Source organism: Sarcophilus harrisii, chromosome 6 (genome assembly GCF_902635505.1).
Source record: "Sarcophilus harrisii chromosome 6, mSarHar1.11, whole genome shotgun sequence".
Lineage (NCBI taxonomy): Eukaryota > Metazoa > Chordata > Mammalia > Dasyuromorphia > Dasyuridae > Sarcophilus > Sarcophilus harrisii.
Window position 1 is genome coordinate 181849273 of NC_045431.1, and position 23509 is coordinate 181872781.

At 35.0% G+C, this 23509-nt stretch overlaps 1 protein-coding gene across 3 annotated transcripts in view; it reads left to right on the forward strand.

Moving 5' to 3' along the window:
- SORCS2 (sortilin related VPS10 domain containing receptor 2) overlaps positions 1-23509 on the forward strand; it is a 1208352-nt gene that overhangs the window by 969461 nt on the left and 215382 nt on the right. For all 3 annotated transcript variants that reach the window (XM_031943246.1, XM_031943247.1, XM_031943248.1), the window contains exon 4: positions 12017-12181. In XM_031943246.1, the coding sequence (XP_031799106.1) occupies positions 12017-12181 (165 nt within the window). The remainder of the gene's footprint in view (positions 1-12016; positions 12182-23509) is intronic.

Below are 23509 nucleotides of genomic sequence, written 5' to 3' on the forward strand. Positions count from 1 at the left end.
ATCTTGACTAGTGAATAAATTAGGTTTAAGATAAGCAGAGTTGCTCAAAATCAGTAGCCTCACTCATCTTCAGAATAATTGGAGTTTAGTAAGAAGATAAGAGTCTGTTGATGGCTCAGATCATTGGAAATATCCAAGAAAAGCTGAATACCTTCTGCTAGATGTGCTTTAAAGGGAATTCCTATGTAAAAATTGGTCAAATGAAGAACTCAGTTCCTTTTCAACTTTGGAATTCCAGAACTCTAAAATATCAAACTCGATTGATGAAAGCAGGAATAGAATGTTCCCTAAAACCTTAATTTGTCTCACCATAAATACTCAGGATATCATAGTAAAACTGTTCTACCTTTGTGAGAACCCAAACAGAATATTGCCTTAGGAAAGATATTGATAGAATAGAATTTTCCATGAGATGGGAGAAAATAATTGAAAATTATTACAGCAGAGATCAAGTTCTAGAGAATGATCATTCTGTTCTTGTCTATATGACTTCAAATATATACCTACAAACATACACATATACACGTATATATGTGTATACATTTATACACACACACACACACACACACACACACACACACACTCTTTTCTCCTAAGGGTCAAGATAGATCTATATTTCAATCCTTTTTCTGACACTTTATGGGTTTTGTGATTATGGGCAAGATACTTAACATCTTTGATTCTCATCTTTCTCATCTGTAAAATGGGAATCATCTTGGGCTTTTTTCTGACCTTATAGCATTTTAATGACAATAAAATGAGATAATATATGCACAACATTCTGAAAACCAGAAAGTCTTGCCTAAATATCACTTGTCATCATCTTTAAGAAACTAAAAATATAATAAAGGGATATTCTTGGGGTCAGGAGTATTTATAATCAAGTCCTATCTCTGACTGACTGTATGATAAGGGCTTTGTCACTCAATTTTTCAGCATGGCAAATAACTTTTTATTACTATAAGAATAGAGGGGTTACCGAACTGAAATACAGGCGGATTTTTCCACCTATCAAATTCCTCACACAGATCTGTCCCCTCCTGCTAGGTGACACAAGAGATAGAGAATTGAACCTGGAATCAGGAAGACCTGAGTTCAAATGTAGCCTCACACACTAGCTATGTGATCCTGGGAAACTCACTTATGTGCTGTCTGCCTCAGTTTACTCAATTGTAAAATGGAGATAACAGCACCTATTTCCTAGGGTTGTTGTAAAGATCAAATGAAATAATAACTATGACTCAATCACCACATTGATTTGTACATGGTAATCACTATGTAAATAATAGCTATTATTGTTATTATTATTACTATTATTATTAATTGTGTGAGCCTGAACAAGTCACTTGACCTCTATCTACCTTGATATATTCAACTATAAAATGGGGAGCATAAGAGCACCTACCTCACGGAATTATTATGAAAATCAAATGAGGTGATGTTTATGAAATGATTCATACACTAACTGGTAGACAGAATCTTCATACATGTTTATTCTTTTCCTTTCTCTTTGCACAAATCATACTCATTTTTATTATTTATTGCCTGGCTTTAGAGTTATATTTGAGGTAAACTGATCTGGGGTAAACTGACAAAACTTTAAGCTTTGCAAAGTATTTTCCACATACTTCCATGAAGTTGATAATCTAAGTACTCATTATTATTCCCATTTAACAGATACAGAAATCAAGACTCATCAACTTAATATTCCCAAAGTCACACAGATGAAACCAAGATTCCATTCCAGCTTCTCTCATACTATACATCCAGCTCTCTTTCCATACGGTCTCTAACTAGTTCTTCAAATATATATATGTATATATATATATATATGTATATATATATATTCATATATATAATATATGTGTGTGATTTATTCATTAAATCATAGCAATTAGATTTGGAAGGGATTTTAACAGTGTGTCTTATTCAATTTATTAATTTAAAGAGGAGAAAAGTGAAAATTCTCTCTAAGAGTGGAAGGAACTTGACCAAAGTCACACAAGTCACAATCACCAGAACTAGGAGCTTGAATCCAGTCCTCTTTGCTCCAGAATCCACTGCTGTGTCTGTCTACTACATTGCTTCTGCCTTAAAACTATTAAGACCTGTGTGGCACACTGCTAAATATCCCAGGTACCATTTGTGCATATAGAGATAAAAGCCAGTATAAATATAATACTAAAAAAAATGCTTAATCCAATTTTTTTTTAATTTAATAGCCTTTTATTTACAGGATATATACATGGGTAACTTTACAGCATTAACAATTGCCAAACCTCTTGTTCCAATTTTTCACCTCTTACCCCCCCACCCCCTCCCCTAAATGGCAGGATGACCAGTAGATGTTAAATATATTAAAATATAACTTAGATACATAATAAGTATACATGACCAAAACATTATTTTGCTGTACAAAAAGAATCAGACTCTGAATTATTGTACAATTAGCTTGTGAAGGAAATCAAAAATGCAGGTGTGCATAAATATAGGGATTGGGAATTCAATGTAATGGTTTTTAGTCATCTCCCAGAGTTCTTTTTCTGGGTATAGCTAGTTCAGTTCATTACTGCTCCATTAGAAATGATTTGGTTGATCTCGTTGCTGAGGATGGCCTGGTCCATCAGAACTGGTCATCATATAGTATTGTTGTTGAAGTATATAATGATCTCCTGGTCCTGCTCATTTCACTCAGCATCAGTTCGTGTAAGTCTCTCCAGGCCTTTCTGAAATCATCCTGTTGGTCATTTCTTACAGAACAGTAATATTCCATAATTTTCATATACCACAATTTATTCAGCCATTCTCCAACTGATGGACATCCATTCAGTTTCCAGTTTCTAGCCACTACAAAAAGGGCTGCCACAAACATTCGTGCACATACAGGTCCCTTTCCCTTCTTTATAATCTCTTTGGGATATAATCCCAGTAGTAACACTGCTGGATCAAAGGGTATGCACAGTTTGATAACTTTTTGAGCATAGTTCCAAACTACTCTCCAAAATGGTTGGATTCGTTCACAAATCCACCAACAATGCATCAATGTCCCAGTTTTCCCGCATCCCCTCCAACAATCATCATTATTTTTTCCTGTCATCTTAGCCAATCTGACAGGTGTGTAGTGGTATCTTAGAGTTGTCTTAATTTGCATTTCTCTGATTAATAATGACTTGGAGCATCTTTTCATATGACTAGAAATAGTTTCAATTTCTTCATCTGAGAATTGTCTGTTCATATCCTTTGACCATTTTTCAATTGGAGAATGGCTTGATTTTTTTATAAATTAGAGTTAATTCTCTATATATTTTGGAAATGAGGCCTTTATCAGAACCTTTGACTGTAAAAATATTTTCCCAGTTTATTGCTTCCCTTCTAATCTTGTCTGCATTAGTTTTGTTTGTACAAAAACTTTTCAGTTTGGTATAATCGAAATTTTCACTTAATCCAAATTTTGAAAAACAGTTCTCAAGTCATGTCCTCTGCAAGCCTTAATTAAAGCTTTGTTGTTTTAATGTTTATTCTTGTTGATATCTTTTCTTTCCCTTTATTTTTCCCACTTACAATGATAAGTGGGTAAAATAGCCCAAGATCGTGATTGCAAAGACTAGGACCAGAAAATTATCATTCATATCTATCTGTATAGTGCAAAGAGAACTAAATTGGAGTCAGAAAAGAGGCCTGGATTTGAAGTCAGAAAATAGCACTTTGAATTCTGGTTCTCCAACTTGCTATGTGACTATGCTTAATTCATGCCCCCTCTTGCACTTCAGTTTCCCATTCAATAGGAGTAATAACATGTGTCATTAGATGATCTCTAAGGGTTCTTCCAGCTCTAAATCACAAAATTTGGATGATTTCTAAAGTCCATTCTAGAAAGAAATTTTTTTATGATTGTAACAACAACCTGGGAGGTAGAAAAAGGTAAGGGAGAATTGTGTTTCCCAGGTTACTTAGAAAATAACCACTCTCCAATTCTAATTCTAAATAACTGAACTTCCTGCAAGGCACAAATATTCAACTTTAAGCTCTGTTTGATAATTAAAGCCAAGAGGTAGTCTGAGCTACTGTGATCAGGGAGGCTGATTTAATCTGTATCATGTAGGCAGTATTTCAAGCTGGAGAAAAAGGTTTTATGATAGATGGGCTGTTATGGAGGAGCAGGCCTATAAAGGTCGCATTTTGCAGGGTTAGCTAAGAGATGACTCTCTGGACAACAAAACCCAGATTTCCATCCTTCACAGAGTGGAAGCAAAGTACTATGGCCAGATCTCCTGGCGGTGACTTGAAATGGGGAGATAAATTATCTTTTGTCTTGAGCAACCAAAATCATCCGAGGAATCAGTCTGGATGGACAATCTCATTCATACAGATGCTCGGCGTCTTTTCTAAGGTGGGTTGGCTTCAGACAATGCCTTTGTGTTAGTTGCAGGCTAATTAAAGAAAGAGGGGAAAGCTCATTAGGGTGTTCATTAGGATTAAATAATATATTGGATTGCCATTTGTTCATTTAAATTCATTGGATTCACATCACCCAGAGAATGATACTCTCATACATTCAATTTCCTTTCAAAAGAATTTCACTTTTTCTGGTAAGTATCCTAGAGAACACTATGGTTGTAAGAGAGAACAAAAGGAGGGAATGTCACACTGATATCTTTTAAATAAATCCCTTTTCCTCTAAGTCCACATTTAAAATTTCGAGTTTTTGTAGCTAGCTGTCTGAGCATGAATAACTTCTTTCCTCCTCACATAAGATGGAGGCCATACTTCAATCAGTGATATTCACATCTGTGGAAGATTAACAGCTTCTTCTATTTTTTCTTTTTTCTTATTTTTTTGCAAAGTACTACTCTTGCCTCTTACTAGATGCATGACCCTGGGCAAGTCACTTAACATTGTTTGCCTCATTTTCCTTATCTGTAAAATGAGCTGGAGAAGGAAATGGCAAACCATTCCAATAACTTTGCTAAAAAAAAAAAAAACAAAAACAAAAACACATACACACACATACAAAAAAAAAAAATATGGGGTCAGAAAGAGTCAGACATGACTGACATGACTTAACAACAACACTCTTGCCTCATCTCCAGCACTATCCGTTGCCATAAGATTTAAAGATCCCAACACATTTCATTAGACATCAGTGTTTTGCTTTTCCCTACAAAACAATCTTATATTTGTGAATTTTCTTTTTATATGCATATATACATACATACCGAATCAACCTCTTTGAGGGCAGGTATTATTTTGGAGGATAATCTGTTTTTTGTATCTCTAGTGCTTATCAAAGTGCCTAGCAGATACAATCTTAATAGCTACTGCTTAATAGATGCTGCTAGGATCAAAGAGTTGGAGCTAGAAGATCCTTAATGATTATATTCCTACCCTTTATTTTAGAGAGGCAGAAACAGAAGGCCAAACACATACAGCAATTTGACTAAAATCACACAGATGTGAAATGGCAGAGTTGATTTGGATCCAGGTCATCTGTCTTCAAATCTGTTTTTTCCCTTGTAATATATTGATGATGACTTCCTACTCTCCATGGAACCTTTTCTCCCCAAATTGGACATCTTGGCAATTCATCTAACACTAGTCCACACTATGCCTTAGATCAACAATACTTGGTGGTAGCAGTTTGGAAAGGATCTGTTAGCTTTGATCTAAGCAGAATCACACTTAAAATAACAACTAAGCCATACATGAAGAGCTCACATTTCACTATGGACTGAGTATAAGAGGGGTTTTCCTCATAACAGAGAGAGGTGAAAAAGGTCTGTATTTATCTTGATAAATTTGTATTTATATATAGATACATAGATAGATATATCAGTCTTTCTCCCATGTTAAGGCAGCTAGATGGCACCATAGTGGATAGAGTATTGGGCCTGAGTAAGACTCTTATCTTCTGAATTCAAATCTAGTCTCAGGCATTTATTAACTGTGTGACCCTGAGCAAGTCACTTAATCTAATTTACCTGAGTTTTCTCGTGTGTAAAATGAGTAGGAGAAGGAAATTCATGTCTTTCCTAAGAATACCCCAAATGGGATTGGGAAGAGTTGGATATGAATGGAATAAGTTAACAAAAAAAAAATCCCACTTTATGAGTGGACAAACCGAGTCTCAAAGAGGGGAAATAATGTGTTCAATGTGCACAATTAATGTGCAAGAATTAATACTTGAAACCAAGATCTTTTGAGTCTTCCACTGAACCCTCTACACATCACAGGACCTCATTAGGCAGCTGATGAGAGCCTATGACAAATGCTTGAGGTAGAGTGGTCTGGACCAGTTATCCTGATTTCTTTGTACCCACCATCTTGTATAACATTATTTCCAGTTTTCGGTTGTTTTTGCAAGGCTGGTTATCCTGCTTTATACATAATCCTGTTCTTCAACACATCAAGGGTCTGAGGTTTCCTTAGTATCAAAAGGCCCTTTGTCTACCTTTCTCCTCCAATGCAGGTAACAAACAGCCTGTCTCCAACTGGTAGAAAGCTGCTGATATTCAGATTAGTGTTGGACCCATGATCATGGAGCTCATAATAATCAGAGGTGGTCTTTGAACAAGCATCTGCCTGACTCCAGATCTGCTATAGTCTCTAAAATGCATTGTGTTACATCCATCTCACAATAACTTTTGTCAGATGGGATTCCCAGAATGAAATATGCCCATCCCCCCAAAAAAAATCTGCCTCTATTAATGCCTTTGTTGAAAAGTTGTTTGTTTGTATTGGTCTCTATTAGGAACACTTTATGGGGATCCAAGAAGATCGGGTTGGGGCAGAAGCAAAATGCAGAATGAGTTTAAATTGATCCTTCATTCTTGTTCAGGGGATGCATAGAAATATTTTAAGTAGAAGGCAAGAGCTGAAAACATGGGGCCAGAGCAGTAGTATCTTGCAAAATGTAGAATCTTTTGAAGGTTTTTAGCTGACACTATGGGTTGGAGAACAGACTAGAATGATCACAGCTTATATTATCTTAAGTATATAGAGGCTAGGAGGATCCAGAGCAGGGTATTGGAACAGTTTGGGTCTCAGACCAGTTATTTAAGAGATTAGTCATGACAAGGAATTCTTATAGTGGGATAAATATGGCAAACCACCCACGGGATAGGTGATTTAAACTTTAAAGTGTACCTAAGTTGAGGAAGATGATGAATACAACACAGTGGGGGGAGAATTCATCCAGGAAAGATCTCATAACTTCCTATTTTATCAGTTTTAACACTTACCTGCTCTTTTCTGCTTTTTCTGTTTTGTCAAAGAGTGCTGTTGCAAAACGCTGGTCATGCAATCCTAATTATAGGTCTAAGAAGAAGATACTATATTCTCCCCTGAAAACCATCCATCCCATTATTAACTTAAGTGTTCTTAACTTAAGGTACAGGAACAATTTCTACTGATAGATTTCAGAGGGCTCATAGAGTTGAATTAGGAAAATAAAATACATTTTTACTTTTGTTACTCTATGAAACTTCCTTCAATTATGAAGTTCTTTTTTTTAAAGAAATATTTTTTTCTTAAAAGGGATTTATAGGCTTAAATAGACTGGTAAAGGGTTCCATAATACAAAAAGTAACCTTCAAGATCTTAGACCATGTAGGCTTATCAAGATCATCATCAATGGTGTTTACTGAGGAGTCATTTCATTCAATCCTGCCACAGATATATTTTAGGGGATAAGGTAGTTAATTGCAAAGCAAAAAATAAGGAACTATCAGAACTGAGAATGACTATGAGACTATCTAGAAAAGAGGCCAATTGATTCCAGGTAAATATACTAATGAAGTAAGATTAAAGTGGGAAATAGAGAGTCTTAGACTGCAAAGGAAATTCAGAGATAGAACACTTTATTGGGGAGTCAGGTTACACTAACTCTGTCTCTAATTTCCTCTTTCTAGGTCTAAGTTTCCTCATCTAAAAAGGAAGGGATTAAATTATATGACATCAAAGATTCATTCCCTCTCTTATATCCTGCACTCAATGTTAGAAGGTCCCTTACAGTTCTGACATCCTGTGAGTCTTCTTTTTGAGGTTGCTTTCAGCTCTGATATTCTGTGTTTTACATTAGACCATTTCATGTTGTGTCTCAGGTAAAACATATGTAAAGAGTACATGGCACAACGTGGTCAGAGGCAATTAGAACTGACCTGTAGCCATCAGTTTTTGAAGTCCTAGTCCATCTTATCCAAAAAAGGGATACTTCCCAGGCATCCAGCGCGGATCTGATATTTCCCCCTCTTATAAGTAGATGGACCAGATCGTAAATTGTTTTAAATTTTTCTCTTTTCCTTTTACTTCTTTTTCATCATAATCATCAAATTCTGTCATATATTCAGATATTTCTTTCTATGGAATTCCCCTACTCTCCTCCACTTTTTTATTTTTAATTCCTTCTCTTCTAGCTCTCATTTTGCTCCTTTAAAACTAGTTCTTTCTCTTGATGAGTCTATTTTTGTGTTTCAGATGTTTCCCTTTATAGGGGAGCTTTATATCCTTTCTTCCTCTCTACTTTATTACCCAAGGATGATTACAGGTAGAACAACGGGAGAGCCTGTGAGGCATGGTGGAGAATACAGAAAGGAAAGCTGTAGAGGAAAGAACAGGGGACTTGAGGTCAGACATTTGGACTTTGAGTCCTAACTGCCTCTGTGATAGTGAATGATGCAAATAATCTTATTGCACCTCTTTTCTTCGTCTTTAAAATGGGAATAAAAATCCTTGGATTATTTGCTTCCCAAGATTATTTTGAGACAAATGATTTACAAAAGGTTCTTGTAACCTTACCTTTTTGAAAAGTTTCTAGTGATTATAGGATTTACCATTGGAGGGGGCATTAATAATAATAAAATAATAAATATCACTGTAAGGTTTGAATTGAGCTTTCCAAATAAATTTGATCCTCACAACAACTCTTAGAGACAGGTGTGATTATTATCCCCATTTCAGAGAAAAAGAATCTGTACAAAGAGAGGATAAACGATCTGCCCAGGATCACACAACTAGTATGTGTTTGAGGTAGCGTTTGAACTCCAAACTCATTGATTGCAAACCCCACAGTCAATCCACTAAAACACATACCTGCCTCCAGAAGTCATCATCAATCCCTTCCTTTTCAAGATGACAAAAATGTGCTACAGAATAGTAAAGTCCTTTGTCCAGGGTCAATGAGGTAGCAAATAGCATGCTGTTTTTTTAAACTAAGAATTTCTGATTCCAGTTCTCACCAACACTCCCAAGTGAGAACAATCTTGATTTTGGTGATTAGTTTTTTAAAACCAAATCCTCTTGATTTGAGCTAATTGAGTTCCTGAAGGGACATATTACTTATATGACTCATTCTCCTAGTCCAGGTCATAGCAATCCATTGTCAGTGTCCTGTATTCTTCAACTTTTTTTTTTCTTTTTGTGTAGAAAAGGACCTTTAGAAAAGCTCTTGGGAGGTCATATCTCCATAGCTTGAGACTGATGTAGCCTTTGTAGTAGCATGGTAAAAGGGACAGAGTCTGTCCTAGACCTAGAGAAACATGGGTTCAAATTATTTATAGCCATGTAACTATTTTTAATCAGTGATTTCACATGTGAGGAACTTCCATTGAAAAATTTCAAGTATCAGTGCAGATACGTCTCTTTTCTGTAACATAGGGTTAAGAGTTGCCTCGAGCACTGAGGTTAAGTGATTTGTCCAGGATCACACAAGAAATGTATTTCAACTAGGGTTTGAATCTGGGTCTTTCTAACTCTGAAGCCAAGTTTCTTATCTACTCTATCATGTTTCCTTTATACTTGTGAACATAGACAAAGCAACTAAGTGACACAATGCTTAGAGTCAGGTATACATCAGTTCAAATCCAGTCTCAGACAATTAGTGGCTATGTGGCCTTTATCAAGTCACTTAACCTCTGTCTGCCTCAGTTTCCTCAGCTGTAAAAGGAAGATAGTAATAGCATTTATCTCCCAGAAATATTTTGAGGACTAAATCAAATGTTTTCTTGACTCAGAAGTGCCACTACTGGATCTGTATCTCAAGAAAGTCATAGAGAAGGGAAAGGACCCTTATGTGCAAAAATGTTTGTAGCCACCCTTTTTGTGATAGCAAAGTATTAGAAAATGAGTAGCTTTCCATCAGTTAGGGAATGGCTGAATAAGTTGTGGCATATGAAAGTAATGGAATATTATCATTCTATTAAAAATGATGAACAAGTTGATTTTAGAAAAGTCTGGAAAGATTTACACAAACTGCTGCTGAACAAAACAAGCAGAACCAGGAATGCAATATCCACAGCAAAACTGTACAATGATCAACTATGAAAGATTTGGCTCTTTTCAGTGTTTCAGTGATCAAGGCAATTCCTGTAAACTTTAGATATACAATGCAAAAATAAATACAGTGTTTGTAAAGTGCGTGGTATAGTTCCTGTAACTTAAAAATATTTCTTAATATTTAAAAATATTATTAAAATACTTCTTTCTTCCCCTACCTCTCCTTCTTCTTTTACCCCTCACTCGTTCTCCTTCTCTTCCTTCATGAATACTTAAAGGGAATCTCACTTTCATCAGTTGTAAAATATTGAGATAATAATGCCTATGGTAATTACCTCATAGGGTTTTTATTAGGCTCAAATGAGCTAGTCTGTTACAGCACTTTACCAACTTGAATGTGTTCTAAAACCCTCAGCCATTACAGCTTCTAATAACTTGCATCAATATATCAATAGATTTGTGATTTCTCTATTGGGATGTTCCATCCCCTATCTGGAATTGCAGATCTTCTCAAAACGGTCTTTAAAAGTTGGTACAACTGAAAGAAATAATCACTCTTCATCCCCTAGTGATCAGCTTTGTTCTTGTTAGCCTTCCTTAACATAACTAGGCTGGTCCTTGGGTGACAGAAACATAATCCACTGCTGGCCTTGTGTTGGAAACCTTCCCAGGAAATGCCAGGACTTTGAAGATCTGAGACTTCCTCCCTGCCACAGGGAGGCATTGGGGAAATTTTAGGAAAGGGTACTAGGTTAGCTCTGAGGTCCTTCCAATCCAAAGAGTCTTTGAAAGAAATATGTAATTTTAATAGAATTTTGTTAATGGTAGGATATGATAGTAAATGCCAGAAAACCCTTTAATCAAGGAAGCTGAGGTTGGCAGGTCTCTTGAACTCAAAAGTTCTAAGACAGAGAAAGACTAAAGTTAATTGGGTGGCAGTCAAAAGTTCAGCACAGTTCTCTTTGGCTCCTTAGAATGGGAAGTCACCAGGATTCCCATAAACTGGGCCAAACCAGCCCAGCTTAGGAACAAAGCAAGTCAAAGCTATAATGATTGGGGTAAAGGGGATAGTCTCATCTAGATTATCCAGTGATTAGAGCACTGGACCTGGAGTCAAGAATTCAGGAGGACCTGAATTCAAATACAAACTGTATATCGTTAGGTAAGTCACATAACTTCTGTCCAACTTTCCTCATCTGTTAAATGAAGATAAGGATAGATTGTACTTGCCTGTGTTATTGTGAGGATCAAATGGGATAACAATTGTAAGTGGTACATTGTAAATGCTATACAGATGCTATTATACTTCCAAGCTGGACAATATGGAGACGCAGTTTCAAAATAAAAAAAGATAACTTTGTTACTAGAGACAACATACTGTTACATAATTTAGACAATGTTGAATCACGGTTTCAACTCAATAGGTTGGTTTTTGGTGTTGTTCTATCCATCTTCCTGTTTTAGTTTTTCAATGAATTAGTTAACTAATGAAAATTGGTGTGGTGTTAAACTTCCCAAATATACCACTTAAGTCTATACTATACTCCTTGCCACCATCTTGAAATAAAATGGTAGCCATCATGAGGTTTCAATGTGCACTGTAATTTTCAACAGATTTCAGTAAAACTTAAAATAGGGGCAGAGGTTACAGAAAGAAGTAATCACACTGAGAAAGACTGACAGATCATGGAATTGCTAGTGACGATTTGTCAACTCAATGTCCCTATAATTTGTCTCTCTGTTTCAGATAATTCTTGTAAGCTCTTCTCTTAATGACCGGGACCAGAGCCTTTTCCTGAGTACTGATGAGGGGGCCACCTTTCAGAAACAGCTCATCACATTCTTTGTCGAAACTCTGATTTTCCATCCCAAAGAGGAGGATAAAGTGGTTGCCTACACTAAGGAGAGCAAGGTAAAATTTAATGACCCCACGTGGTTCTAATCTACAGGGACTCTAATAAAAGTATTCCCTACCGGCACTGATGTGACTTACTCATTCTAATTAGCTTTCATCATATTTGATATCTTGGCTCCTGGGCAAAGAGATGGAAGCTGCTGTGGTTCATCTCATTTAATCCAGCTAAGGCTATTGTTTCAGCAGCCTGCCTTGGGAGGAAAGAGATATAGAGGCAGGAGAGGGGAGGGATGACTGAAACAAATACATTAAATCTATTTTGTTTTGCCTATAACATCAGGCCCAAAGGAATTAAAACAATCCTGGGCATCTTCCAAAAGTAGCCACGGAGAACACGTATCATTTGTAAGTGGAATTAGCCTAGGTAAGTCCAACAAAATATGGATTGCATTGCTTTATATTAAGTTCTCTGTCATAAGAAGTACTCAAGCAGGAGAAATAAAGTAGAGTCAAAACTATGATTGTCATAATATGGAAATATGTTTAAAAGAATTGTGCACATTTAACCTATTTCAGATTACTTGCTGTCTTGGGAAGTAAGTAGGTAAGGGAGGGAGGAAGAAAAAATTGAAACAGAAATTCTTACAAAAATAACTTGAAAATTATCTTTACATGCACTTGGAAAATTTTTTTAAAAAATACCACTTGAAAAAAGTACACTTTTCATGGACTAGGAGATGTGAATGTTGTTCCCTCCTCTGACACTGATTCGTCATGTGACTTTGAACAGATAACTTTTTGACTGTAGCCCTGAGATTTTTTTTATCTGTGACATAGGGGAAATAGATAGCCTTTAGGGTTCTTTCTAAGTAGTAGAACTTTTGCTAAAGGTATTTTTTTAAATATGAACTATTGTTATTGGCATTTCTAAGAGTCTTCACAACTCTGGACTTTACTTTCTTGCCTCTGTTTTATGTATTATGTTTTATGATAAATATTCAGTGATTAATAAACATCAACTGAATGTGAGTTATGGGATTCCCATTTTTGTATCCTGCACTGAGCTCCTGCTTTATTCTGATTCATCCTTATCTGTAAAACAAGAATATTCACACTTGCATTCAACATCTGATATTACTGTTGTGAGCAAAATGTTTTATAAAATGTAATATGCCATAGAATTCTTTTCTTTCTAGGCTACCCTTCCCCATTTGTGAACAGGATGGCTAACAGAAAGCACATTTGGATCTAGGATAAGAATATAATTAGGAAAAAATTATAAAATATTATTACTAACTTACAAATTACATGACCTAGAAGCAGCACGATGCAGCAAAAAGAGAACTGAATTATAGGTCTTGAGCTTGATTCCTGATTCTGCTAGTTACTACCATTGTGATTTTGGTCAATTTTGTGACTGTGTAAGTGAATGTGTGTATGAGTGGGAGTATGCAACCATGAGTGTGTGTATGTAAGTAAATGAGTGTATGTGAAATGTATGTGTGTAAGTGAATGAGTATGTGTCTATGTGAGTATGAGTGAGTGTGACTATGTAAGTGAATGAATATGTGTGAAAGAGTGTATGTATACAGTTGTATGTGAGTGAGTGTATGTTTATAAATGAACAAGTTTATGTGTATGACTGTGAGTATAAGTGAATATGTGTAAATGAGTATGTGAGTTGTATGAGTGAATGTGTGTGTGTATAAATGAATATTGTGTGTGTATATATATGTGACTGTGTGTGAGTATTTGAGTTTGTGTGTGAGTAAATTATGTATGAGTGAATGTGTATGCAACTATGTAAGGGAGTGGGTGTGAGCAGCAGGAGCATGTAAATAAATTGTGTGTGTGTATGTGTGTGTGTGTGTGTATGTACATGAGGAAATAATATATATTATTAAAGTAACAATGGCAAATCCCATTTTTAGAGTTCTTGGATCCTTTATGCTATTTCATTCTGTCCCATTCTCAAGTGAATGTCTGTATAATTTGACTTTCTGTTTTAGATAATTCTTGGAAACTCATATCTTAATGACTATAAATCCTATTTACAGACAAATGTTTGTTATAGATGATTAAAGAGAAACATTGAGGTGGCAGATGACTTGCTTAAGATCAAGAAGTTTGCTAGTGACAAAGCAATTTTTACATGTTTTCTGATTACTCTGTCACCTGGAATACCCACATCAGTTGCCTATTTGTTCATGTATATTTGTACTTGTGAGATTTAGAAAGCAGGTATGATATATCAGAGGTCAGCTAAGTGAGACAGTGAATAGAATAACAAGCCTGGAGTCAGGAAGAGTCCTCTTCCTGAGTTCAAATCTGGCCCTCTGACAAGCTGTGTGACCTTGGGCAATCAATACATCCTGTTTGCCTCAGTTTGCTCATCTGTTAAATGAGATGGAGAAGGAAATGGCAAAGTACTCTAATATCCTTGCCAAGAAAACCCTAATCATGAAGAATTGGACATTGAATGAATATCACCACAAATCAAACATGATTGAAAAATGGCAGAAATGATGTAATGGAACCTACACTAAACTTAGATTCAGACAAATATTGGCTATGATGCTTACTTACTTTGTTACCCTAGTCAAGTAATTCAGCTTTGCTTGAATCTCAACTCCTCGTCTACCAAAAATAGAATTAATAAAACCTATGAGTTATTATTATGAGATAATTCTGTGTACTTTTTATGATGTATGAGATGAAGCTATAGAAATAACACTGGAGAAAATAAAGACAAGAGCATCACTGAAGCAATTCAAATATAGATTAATCCAGGGATGAAATGATACAACTTCAAAAGCACTGAAGAATTGATTCTCAAGCTATCTGAAAGCAGAGAAGATAACTAAATGAATAAGTAGAAAATTGCAGATGATATGGTTAGAGAAAGAGGAATAGGGCAACAATAATTACCAAGCCACTTATCATTCTTGCATCTTTATGAGAATGATCTCTACACATATCCAGAGTATCATTGATTGAAATATGAAAAGGGAAGACCGGATTTGCAAATGGCATTTTATAACAAATCTCTTCTTCTCAGTCTTTCAATCGACTGAGTGGTGCAAAGATTACAATTTTACTCTACTAGTTTATTCATCATAGGAAAAAAGCATTTGATTCAGCAGAGTAAAAGTCTGATGGGCTTTTGTCCAGAAAAAAATAGCTCTTCTACATCATTTACAATTATGTAATACACCTGGGTAGATGAGTCATCTTATTATAGATCATAACTTTTCTCAGTGATCCTCTGATTATCAGTGTCAACTGACACTTGAAACAGAGTTATATGCTCCTTACTCAGAGTTCTTCACTAAAAATGATGAGTTCTTTCAAATTCTCCTGTTTGTGGCTAATAAGATAGTGATTGCTTCAAGCTTTGGAATATCACAGAGGAGAACCTTTCAAAAGAATTCAGCCTAGCAATCTACACAGGAAAAACCAAATGGATGAATTGGCTAGAAAGGGCTGGCAAATTAACAACCCAAAGATCAAATCTGACTCACTGTCTATTTTGGTAAGGCTTATGAGCTAATTTTTTTTTATTTAAAATAAAGTTTATCATATTTTATTGTATAGAAACAGACCTGAAATGCAGGTGAATAGACAAACTATTAAGACAGTCCAGCACCATCCCCCGCCCCCCACACACATACACACATGATAGACAGTAATTAAATAGAAAGAGAAGCTTTCATTTTGGAAAAAAGAAGTGTTTCATAGTTTTTCTTAGGCTAAATTGTGAACAAATTTTTAATAAAGCAATTTCTCTAGTAATTTTATATGGCTACAAATCATACACATGGTATATATAAACCAACACTGATATGCAAAACATTTGCTACCAAAATTTTGTCTTAAGACTTAAAAATTAATTTTTATTACATTTCCCAATGCTCTTTCTTTCCTCATCTTCTATTATTGATTGAATTATCTTCACCTGGCTACCTGTGGCTGTCACACTGTATTCTAAAGGCCGAGCAGTTCTCCAATACAAAATGGCCTACCTACAGTCTAATTGGGACCAGGAAATAGTGACATAGATGCCAATATCCCATCAGTTCAATCTTTCAGTATTAAAGGGGAAGACTTCCTATGTTATATAGTGAAGATAATGTTGAATTCTAGTTAAAATCATCAAACATTCTATGGTAGATGAAATAGCAGAAATAGCTTGTTTCAGAAATCAGATCATCTGAATTTCAGTATCAAGTAAAGCAGACGATGCTTTGTGCTTGCCAAGATGTTGGCCATTAGAAAAAATTATATTGGCCCTTGACATGACAGAAGTCTAGCCCAGAGGGCTTTGGGTACTAAGAAAAATGCTGAACAATGCTATACACTGTGGTCTAAATCAATACTCCTCTAGTGTGATGAAATGATAATTTGTTTAGGAATGAATCTCAAGAATGTAAAAAGAAGGAGATTCAAATGTTACCAGCCTTGTACTCACTAGTAGAGGGAATTCTATTTTATCACTGCCTCTTTAGGTTACCATAGAGAGCTCTTAATGGCCTGAGGGTTATTTTCCCTTCTGAAAATGGAACATAAATTTGAAGAACATAAGCCAGAGAAATTTTGGCATCCTTAGCTAGTAGGTGATCATGTCAAATACCTACCAATAAAGAGTCAAGAAAAAGAACTTCTGGGTAGCTGTGGATTCTAAGGATTCACTAGGAATCCAAAATCTTTCTATCCTTTTTTTACAGCCAATCACAGTCCTGCTGCAAACAACTCCTTTGGCATATAAATAAGAATAATCATTCTGATGATTTGATCAAAGAATTGTCTCTTTTTTCAGCCTTCATACTCTTGATGTTAACTGGGGGCATGGGAGAGGTACACCAAATCAATTTAACAGGGACTGCAGTGAACTCATATGCCCACATGGCAGTGATACCTCCATCTTTGCCCATTGCCTATGATTATATAACAAGAATATCTCAATGAGGTTTATTCCTGACTTCAGTCTGGTACAGATTCCCCCAAAATTATAGCTGTGATATCTCTTAATAACTCTCAGCAGCAGCTTATTATCATAGCTCAAGTACCCTGGGCAAAAGTGCAAGAATATGGCAGCTCAGAGTCAGCCTTGTGTACAATGCATCTTGGTCTGTGATTCCCAGAAGATACTGCTCCTACTCAGAAACAATTAAACTGGATGTATTTAAAATAGCATGAGAGATGGATCTAAAGATGATCTCCTGACTTATTCTCCTCTCCAACCTGGAAAATGCTGAAGATTATTTTTTCCTGGAGCTAGGATACTTGCATAACTTTTGTCCTAGAGAATTCTTTTACTTTTGAAGAGAATTGTCAGGGCTGGAGCAATCAGCTGAAACCTCTCAAGCCAAAGAAAAAGGAGAAATAACCAGAAGGCCTCCAGTAGGGGTAGGATTAAAATGATTGGCTTAGTAATACAAATCCAGGGATTAGTTACCAGAAGAAATATAGAGCATAAAGTTGAAAAGATCGAGTTGGGGAATAGAGAACATTTCAGAAGCAAAAGTTCATACTAGAAAATCAAAATAGACATGGAAACTTGATGAACAACTAAGCAGTTTTCCCAAACCTAAGGGAAAAGAAGAGGATTCAAATTTCACCAACACTTGTAGTTTTTTGCCACATACATGAGATATGTTTTATCAGATTTTTTTTTAAATGCCTGCATGTGAGGTAACTCTTCCTCCCAATTTCCCCTGAATGAATTTTAGCTGGACAGCAACCTGCCATCATATGGGGAAATGACTATCTCTAGGTAGCAGCAGACAGTAGATTTCAACTTCTACTAGACAAGGTGCCTGAATTGTGTTATTTATCATATCCTATCCTGTGCCGGAATTGTGTTATTTATCATATCCTATCCCCATCAACTCCAACAGCATATTAGATATAGGAGGGACTTAATATAAGTTGAACTTCCTAGTTGAAATGATCCTTGAGGAGAAGTTATGTATCCCCATTTGGTTCAGAACCTCAAGTAGTATTGTACTTCACAGAATAGGGAACCTTGGAAAGAGATTATTTCCAAGGTAGCATTGAAGAGACTATTAGAGTATTCCAAAGGTGTGTAGATAAAAGCCTGGATTTCATGGTGGTTATGAAAATGAGAAAAAAAATATGATTCTCTTGATAATTACTCATTTTCACTCAGAACTTTAAAGCTGAAAAAGGTTTTAAAGATCAAAGGGTCTACATTTCTCATTTTATAGATGAGAAAACTGAGGTTTAAAGAAGGGAAATTATTTACCCTAAATTTTATAAGCAATTAGTGTTAGAAGCAAATAATATTCTAGTCTCTTCATTCCAAGTTTCTGTATCATGCTACTATGAAACTGGGTTTGGGGCAGGAGGCAAAGAAGTGGGAGAAGAGGTAAGGACATTTGAACCAAGATTTTATACTCCATTCCAAGCTGCCCACAGGATGACCTAGTGGAATCATTGATCTCAAGAAGCTGAGTACATTTACAGCTACTACGGCCTGCTGAATGTTTTGACCTAAGATCCCGAGAGATTGGCATTGACTCCCTCAAGAAATATAGTATTTTAGTCCCTTCTTATCTCAAAAGAATAGCATGTATTCCTCTAGCCTGTAAACTCTGACAGTCAGATTTCTCATATTCCATTGCTTTAAGAAGGACCAGGTTTAGAATAAAAAATATGGAGTTGAATCTCAGTTTTTCTACATAGTGTCTATATAACTGTAAGCATGATATCATGGACTGAGGACTTGTCTGAGAGGTAGAAAGAACTGCTTTGAATCTTGTAGAAGATACTCATTAACTCTAAGTCACTAAATCCTTCTGAGCCACACTTTCCTCACTAGTAAAATAAAAATAATAATAGCACCTACCTCAGAGGATTGTTCTAAGAGTCAAATGAGATCACTGATATAAAACATTTTGCAGACTTTAAGTGTTATATAAATGTGAGCTGGAATTATTATTGTCTTTTATACCCTTTAGACTTCAGTTTTTCCTTCCATAAAACGAGATGTTAACATAAATCATTAGTATTTCTGTATATTACCAAGGGAACCTAGCAGGAAGAATTAGAAAAAGAAATTAATTTCAAAATAACCATAGAATGCATTTTATATTATATAAATATAAAATATTCAAGAGTCTATCTACTAACACACATAAACTTTTAAAATATAACTGCTGAAGTCTTTACATAAACAGATGAATAATTGGAGAAAACATAAATTGCTCATGATCAAGTCATTCCAATATAATAAAAAGATGCCCAAATTAATTTCTTCACTATTGTACCAATCAGACTACCAAAGCTATTGTATCAGTCAGATTTGCAAAGCTAGAAAAAGATAGCAAAATTCATCTAAAGGATCAAACAGGCAAGAGTCTCAAGAGAAATAAATGTAAAGGGAAAGGTGGAAGGGAACTTAGCAATACTAAAGCTCACATTATAAAATGAAACAATAATCATCAAAACTATTTGACAATGGTTAGAAAACACAGAGGTTGATCACTAATGGGTTTGTTTCACTGGATGAATAAGCGAATTAACACAATAGCAATGTCTTTGATAAATCTGAAGACCTTAATCCTTATTTAAGAATTCACTTTTCTAAACAAATAAAATAAATCACAGACACACACACACAGAGATACACACACACAAACCTACTCTAAAAAGCAGTCTAGCAGGACTATGTTTAGAGTAATATCTCACTTTATGTACTGAAGTAAGCTTCCTATGTATGCATAAACATTATAAGTTAACAGAACAAAGATAAATAAGTCTTATGTAGTTCTATATAAGGAAAGAAATCATGAGCAATAAGAGATAGAGAAGATCACAGAAAATCTAAAAATTGCAATTTTATTACATAAAATTAAGAATGTTACACAAACAAAATCAATGCAAGTAACATTAGAAGGGAAATCATTCATTTGATCATTTCCTATGACACAATGTTTTCCCATTAGATTCATATAGTATACTTTGTTCAGCCATTTCTCATTTTATGAGTTTTGGCTCATAAACGCTTTGAGTTTTCTGGTTTTTGTCACCACGAAAATACCTGCTACAGATTTTTATATCCATAAGGAAGCTTTTCTTATTTCTGTGATCCCTTTAAAAGTATAGAACCAGTGGTGGTTTTGGGGGTCAAACTTAGATGAATTAATGTAAAATGAGCAGAATCACTGGCAATTTATGACAAAAAAAAACCAGGATTATAAAATCAAATAACTGAAAGATTTAAGAACCTTGATAAACACAATGAGTAGGTATGCCTCCAGAGATCCAATCACCCACCTCCTGACAAGAGTTGATGAATTAAATATATAGATTGAGATATGTTTAATTTTGAGCCTATCCAAAATGAAATTTTATTTTATTTTATTTTAATAGCCTTTTATTTACAGGTTATATACATGGGTAACTTTACAGCATTGACAATTGCCAAACCTCTTCTTCCAATTTTTCCCCTCCTTCCCCCCACCCACTCCCCCAGATGGCAGAATGACCAATAGATGTTAAATATATTAAAGTATAAATTAGATACACAATAAGTATACATGACCAAACCGTTATTTTGCTGTACAAAAAGAATCAGATTCTGAAATATTGTACAATTAGCCTGTGAAGGAAATCAAAAATGCAGGTGGGTAAAAATATAGGGATTGGGAATTCAATGTAATGGTTCTTAGTCATCTCCCAGAGTTCTTTCACTGGGAGTAGCTGGTTCAGTTCATTTCTGCTCCATTGGAATTGAATTGGTTCATCTCATTGCTGAGGATGGCCAGGTCCATCAGAATTGGTCGTCATATAGTACAAAATGGAACTTTTTTAAATGGACTATGTATATGTGTTACTATATACAAGGGTTTTCATTATTTTGTTTTCTTCCCTGGAAAAAAGAAGCAGAGGAAATGGGAGATAGAGATAGAGGAACACAAAAGGAGATTGAAACATCAGAAGTATAAAAAGAAAAAGACTCAAAAAAAGCTTTGTAAATCAAATAAATCAACATAGAGAATCCTACAACTAGAGAGAATAAAGGATAAAATCTCAAAGACAATATAGAATTCTTTTTACAAATAACATGCAGGAAAGTGAATAACTGTCTAATAAAAGATAAAGTTCTATGGACTCAGAATAACAACAAAAAAAAACTTTAGAAGATTTAGAACTCTTGCCACAAATATTAAAAAATCAACTAGCAGATTACAAAGATGAATCTGTGAAAAAATAAAGAAATTAGAGATGGATAAATTTGGAATAAAAATACTGAAATAGAGAAATTTTTGTCAAATTAGAACAAGAGACAACAATGTAAAATAAATAATGAATTCAACATAATATAGAGATATTGACCTTGAAAATACAAAAAGATAAAGAATTTAAGGCTCCCAGAAGAACATGGAAGCTGTTTTTTTCTTTTAATATATGTGAGTACTATAATCAGGAAGCAAAGTGTGGAAATTAATCAGAGTTTCTGAATACAGACAACAACTCTGCTATCAAGAGAATTCACAGATCATTGCCTTTGTGCCATATGTAAACTTGAAGACATATGATATTCAAATTTAACAATTTCAGTGACAAATAATAAAGTATACAGCAATTAATATCTCAACAGCTTAGAGAAACATCTTCAAATATCAAGGAAAGAAAACTTGTAAATCATAAGATTATTCTGCATCCATAAAAAATTACACAAAAGAACATAAGTGTATTTCAAAAGAGCAAAGGATCTCAATTTGACCAACATAGTAGTGTTCTTTAAATTCATAAAAATGATACGATCTTACCATTGTCTTATTATGTTGGTTTATTTGTGTTAGCCACATTTTACGAAGCATATTGGTGAGCTGGAGACCATTCAGGATTATCAACCTTACTAATTGTGCTTTATGACAACAGTTGAAGAAATAAGAGTTACAAATCCTGAAGTAAAAATGACTTGAGTGAGGAGAAGGTGATAGAACTCATCTAATAAAAAATTTATAATTTCATTATGAAGGAGAGAAATTACACTTGTTCTATGTAATCTCAATTATCCAAAGGATCAGAATCAGAAATAATGGGCAAATGGTGCCCATTGTGATGCATGGTTAGACAAAAAGTATGAAAATTTTCTAAGTTTTTTTTAATTTTCTCCCAGTTATATATGGATTAAAACTATGTTTGATTATACATGTACACTAAATTCTTTTACTTATTTCCTTATGAATCGTGTTGGGAGAGAAAAATGAGAACAAAAGGGAAAATCATAAAAGAAAAAAGAAAAGTTAGCAGAGCATGTGTTGATTTACATTCAGTCTCTATAATCCACTTTCTGTATTAGGGTGGTGTTTTCTGTCCAAAGTTTGAAAAATTTCTTAACAAGTAGAATGATACAAAAATTAAAATGGTTTCCTTGAAAAGTCTTTTACTTTTTCCCTCACTTGAGATCTTTCAGTACATGGTAAATTTGTCAGGTATGTCAGAGTATATTCTTGGCTAGGTAAAATTCTCTGGCATGGACTCACACTTAACACCGTATACCAAGATAAGATCAAAATGGGTCCATGACTTAGGCATAAAGAACAAGATTATAAATAAATTAGAGGAACATAGGATAGTTTACCTCTCAGACTTGTGGAGGAGGAAAAAATTTGTGACCAAAGATCAACTAGAGATCATTACTGGCCACAAAATAAAAAATTTTGATTACATCAAATTAAAAAGCCTTTGTACAAACAAAACTAATGCAAATAAGATTAGAAGGGAAGCAACAAACTGGGAAAACATCTTCACAGTTAAAGGTTCTGATAAAGGCTTCATTTCCAAAATATATAGAGAATTGACTCTATAAGAAATAAAGCCATTATCCAGTTGATAATGGTCAAAGGATATGGACAGACAATTTTCAGATGATGAAATTGAAACCATTTCCACTCATATGAAAGAGTGTTCCAAATCACTATTGATCAGAGAAATGTAAATTAAGACAATTCTGAGATACCATTACACTCCTGTCAGATTGGCTAAGATGACAGGAAAAAATAATGATGAATGTTGGAGGGGATGTGGGAAAACTGGGACAGTGATGCATTGTTGGTGGAGTTGTGAACGAACCCAACCATTCTGAAGAGCAATCTGGAATTATGCTCAAAAAGTTATCAAACTACGCATACCCTTTGATCCAGCAGTGCTACTACTGGCTTTATACCCCAAGGAGATACTAAAGAAGGGAAAGGGACCTGTATGTGCCAAAATGTTTGTGGCAGCCCTGTTTGTGGTGGCTAGAAACTGGAAACTGAACGGATGCCCATCAATTAGAGAATGGTTGGGTAAATTGTGGCATATGAATGTTATGGAATATTATTGTTCTGTAAGAAATGACCAGCAGGATGA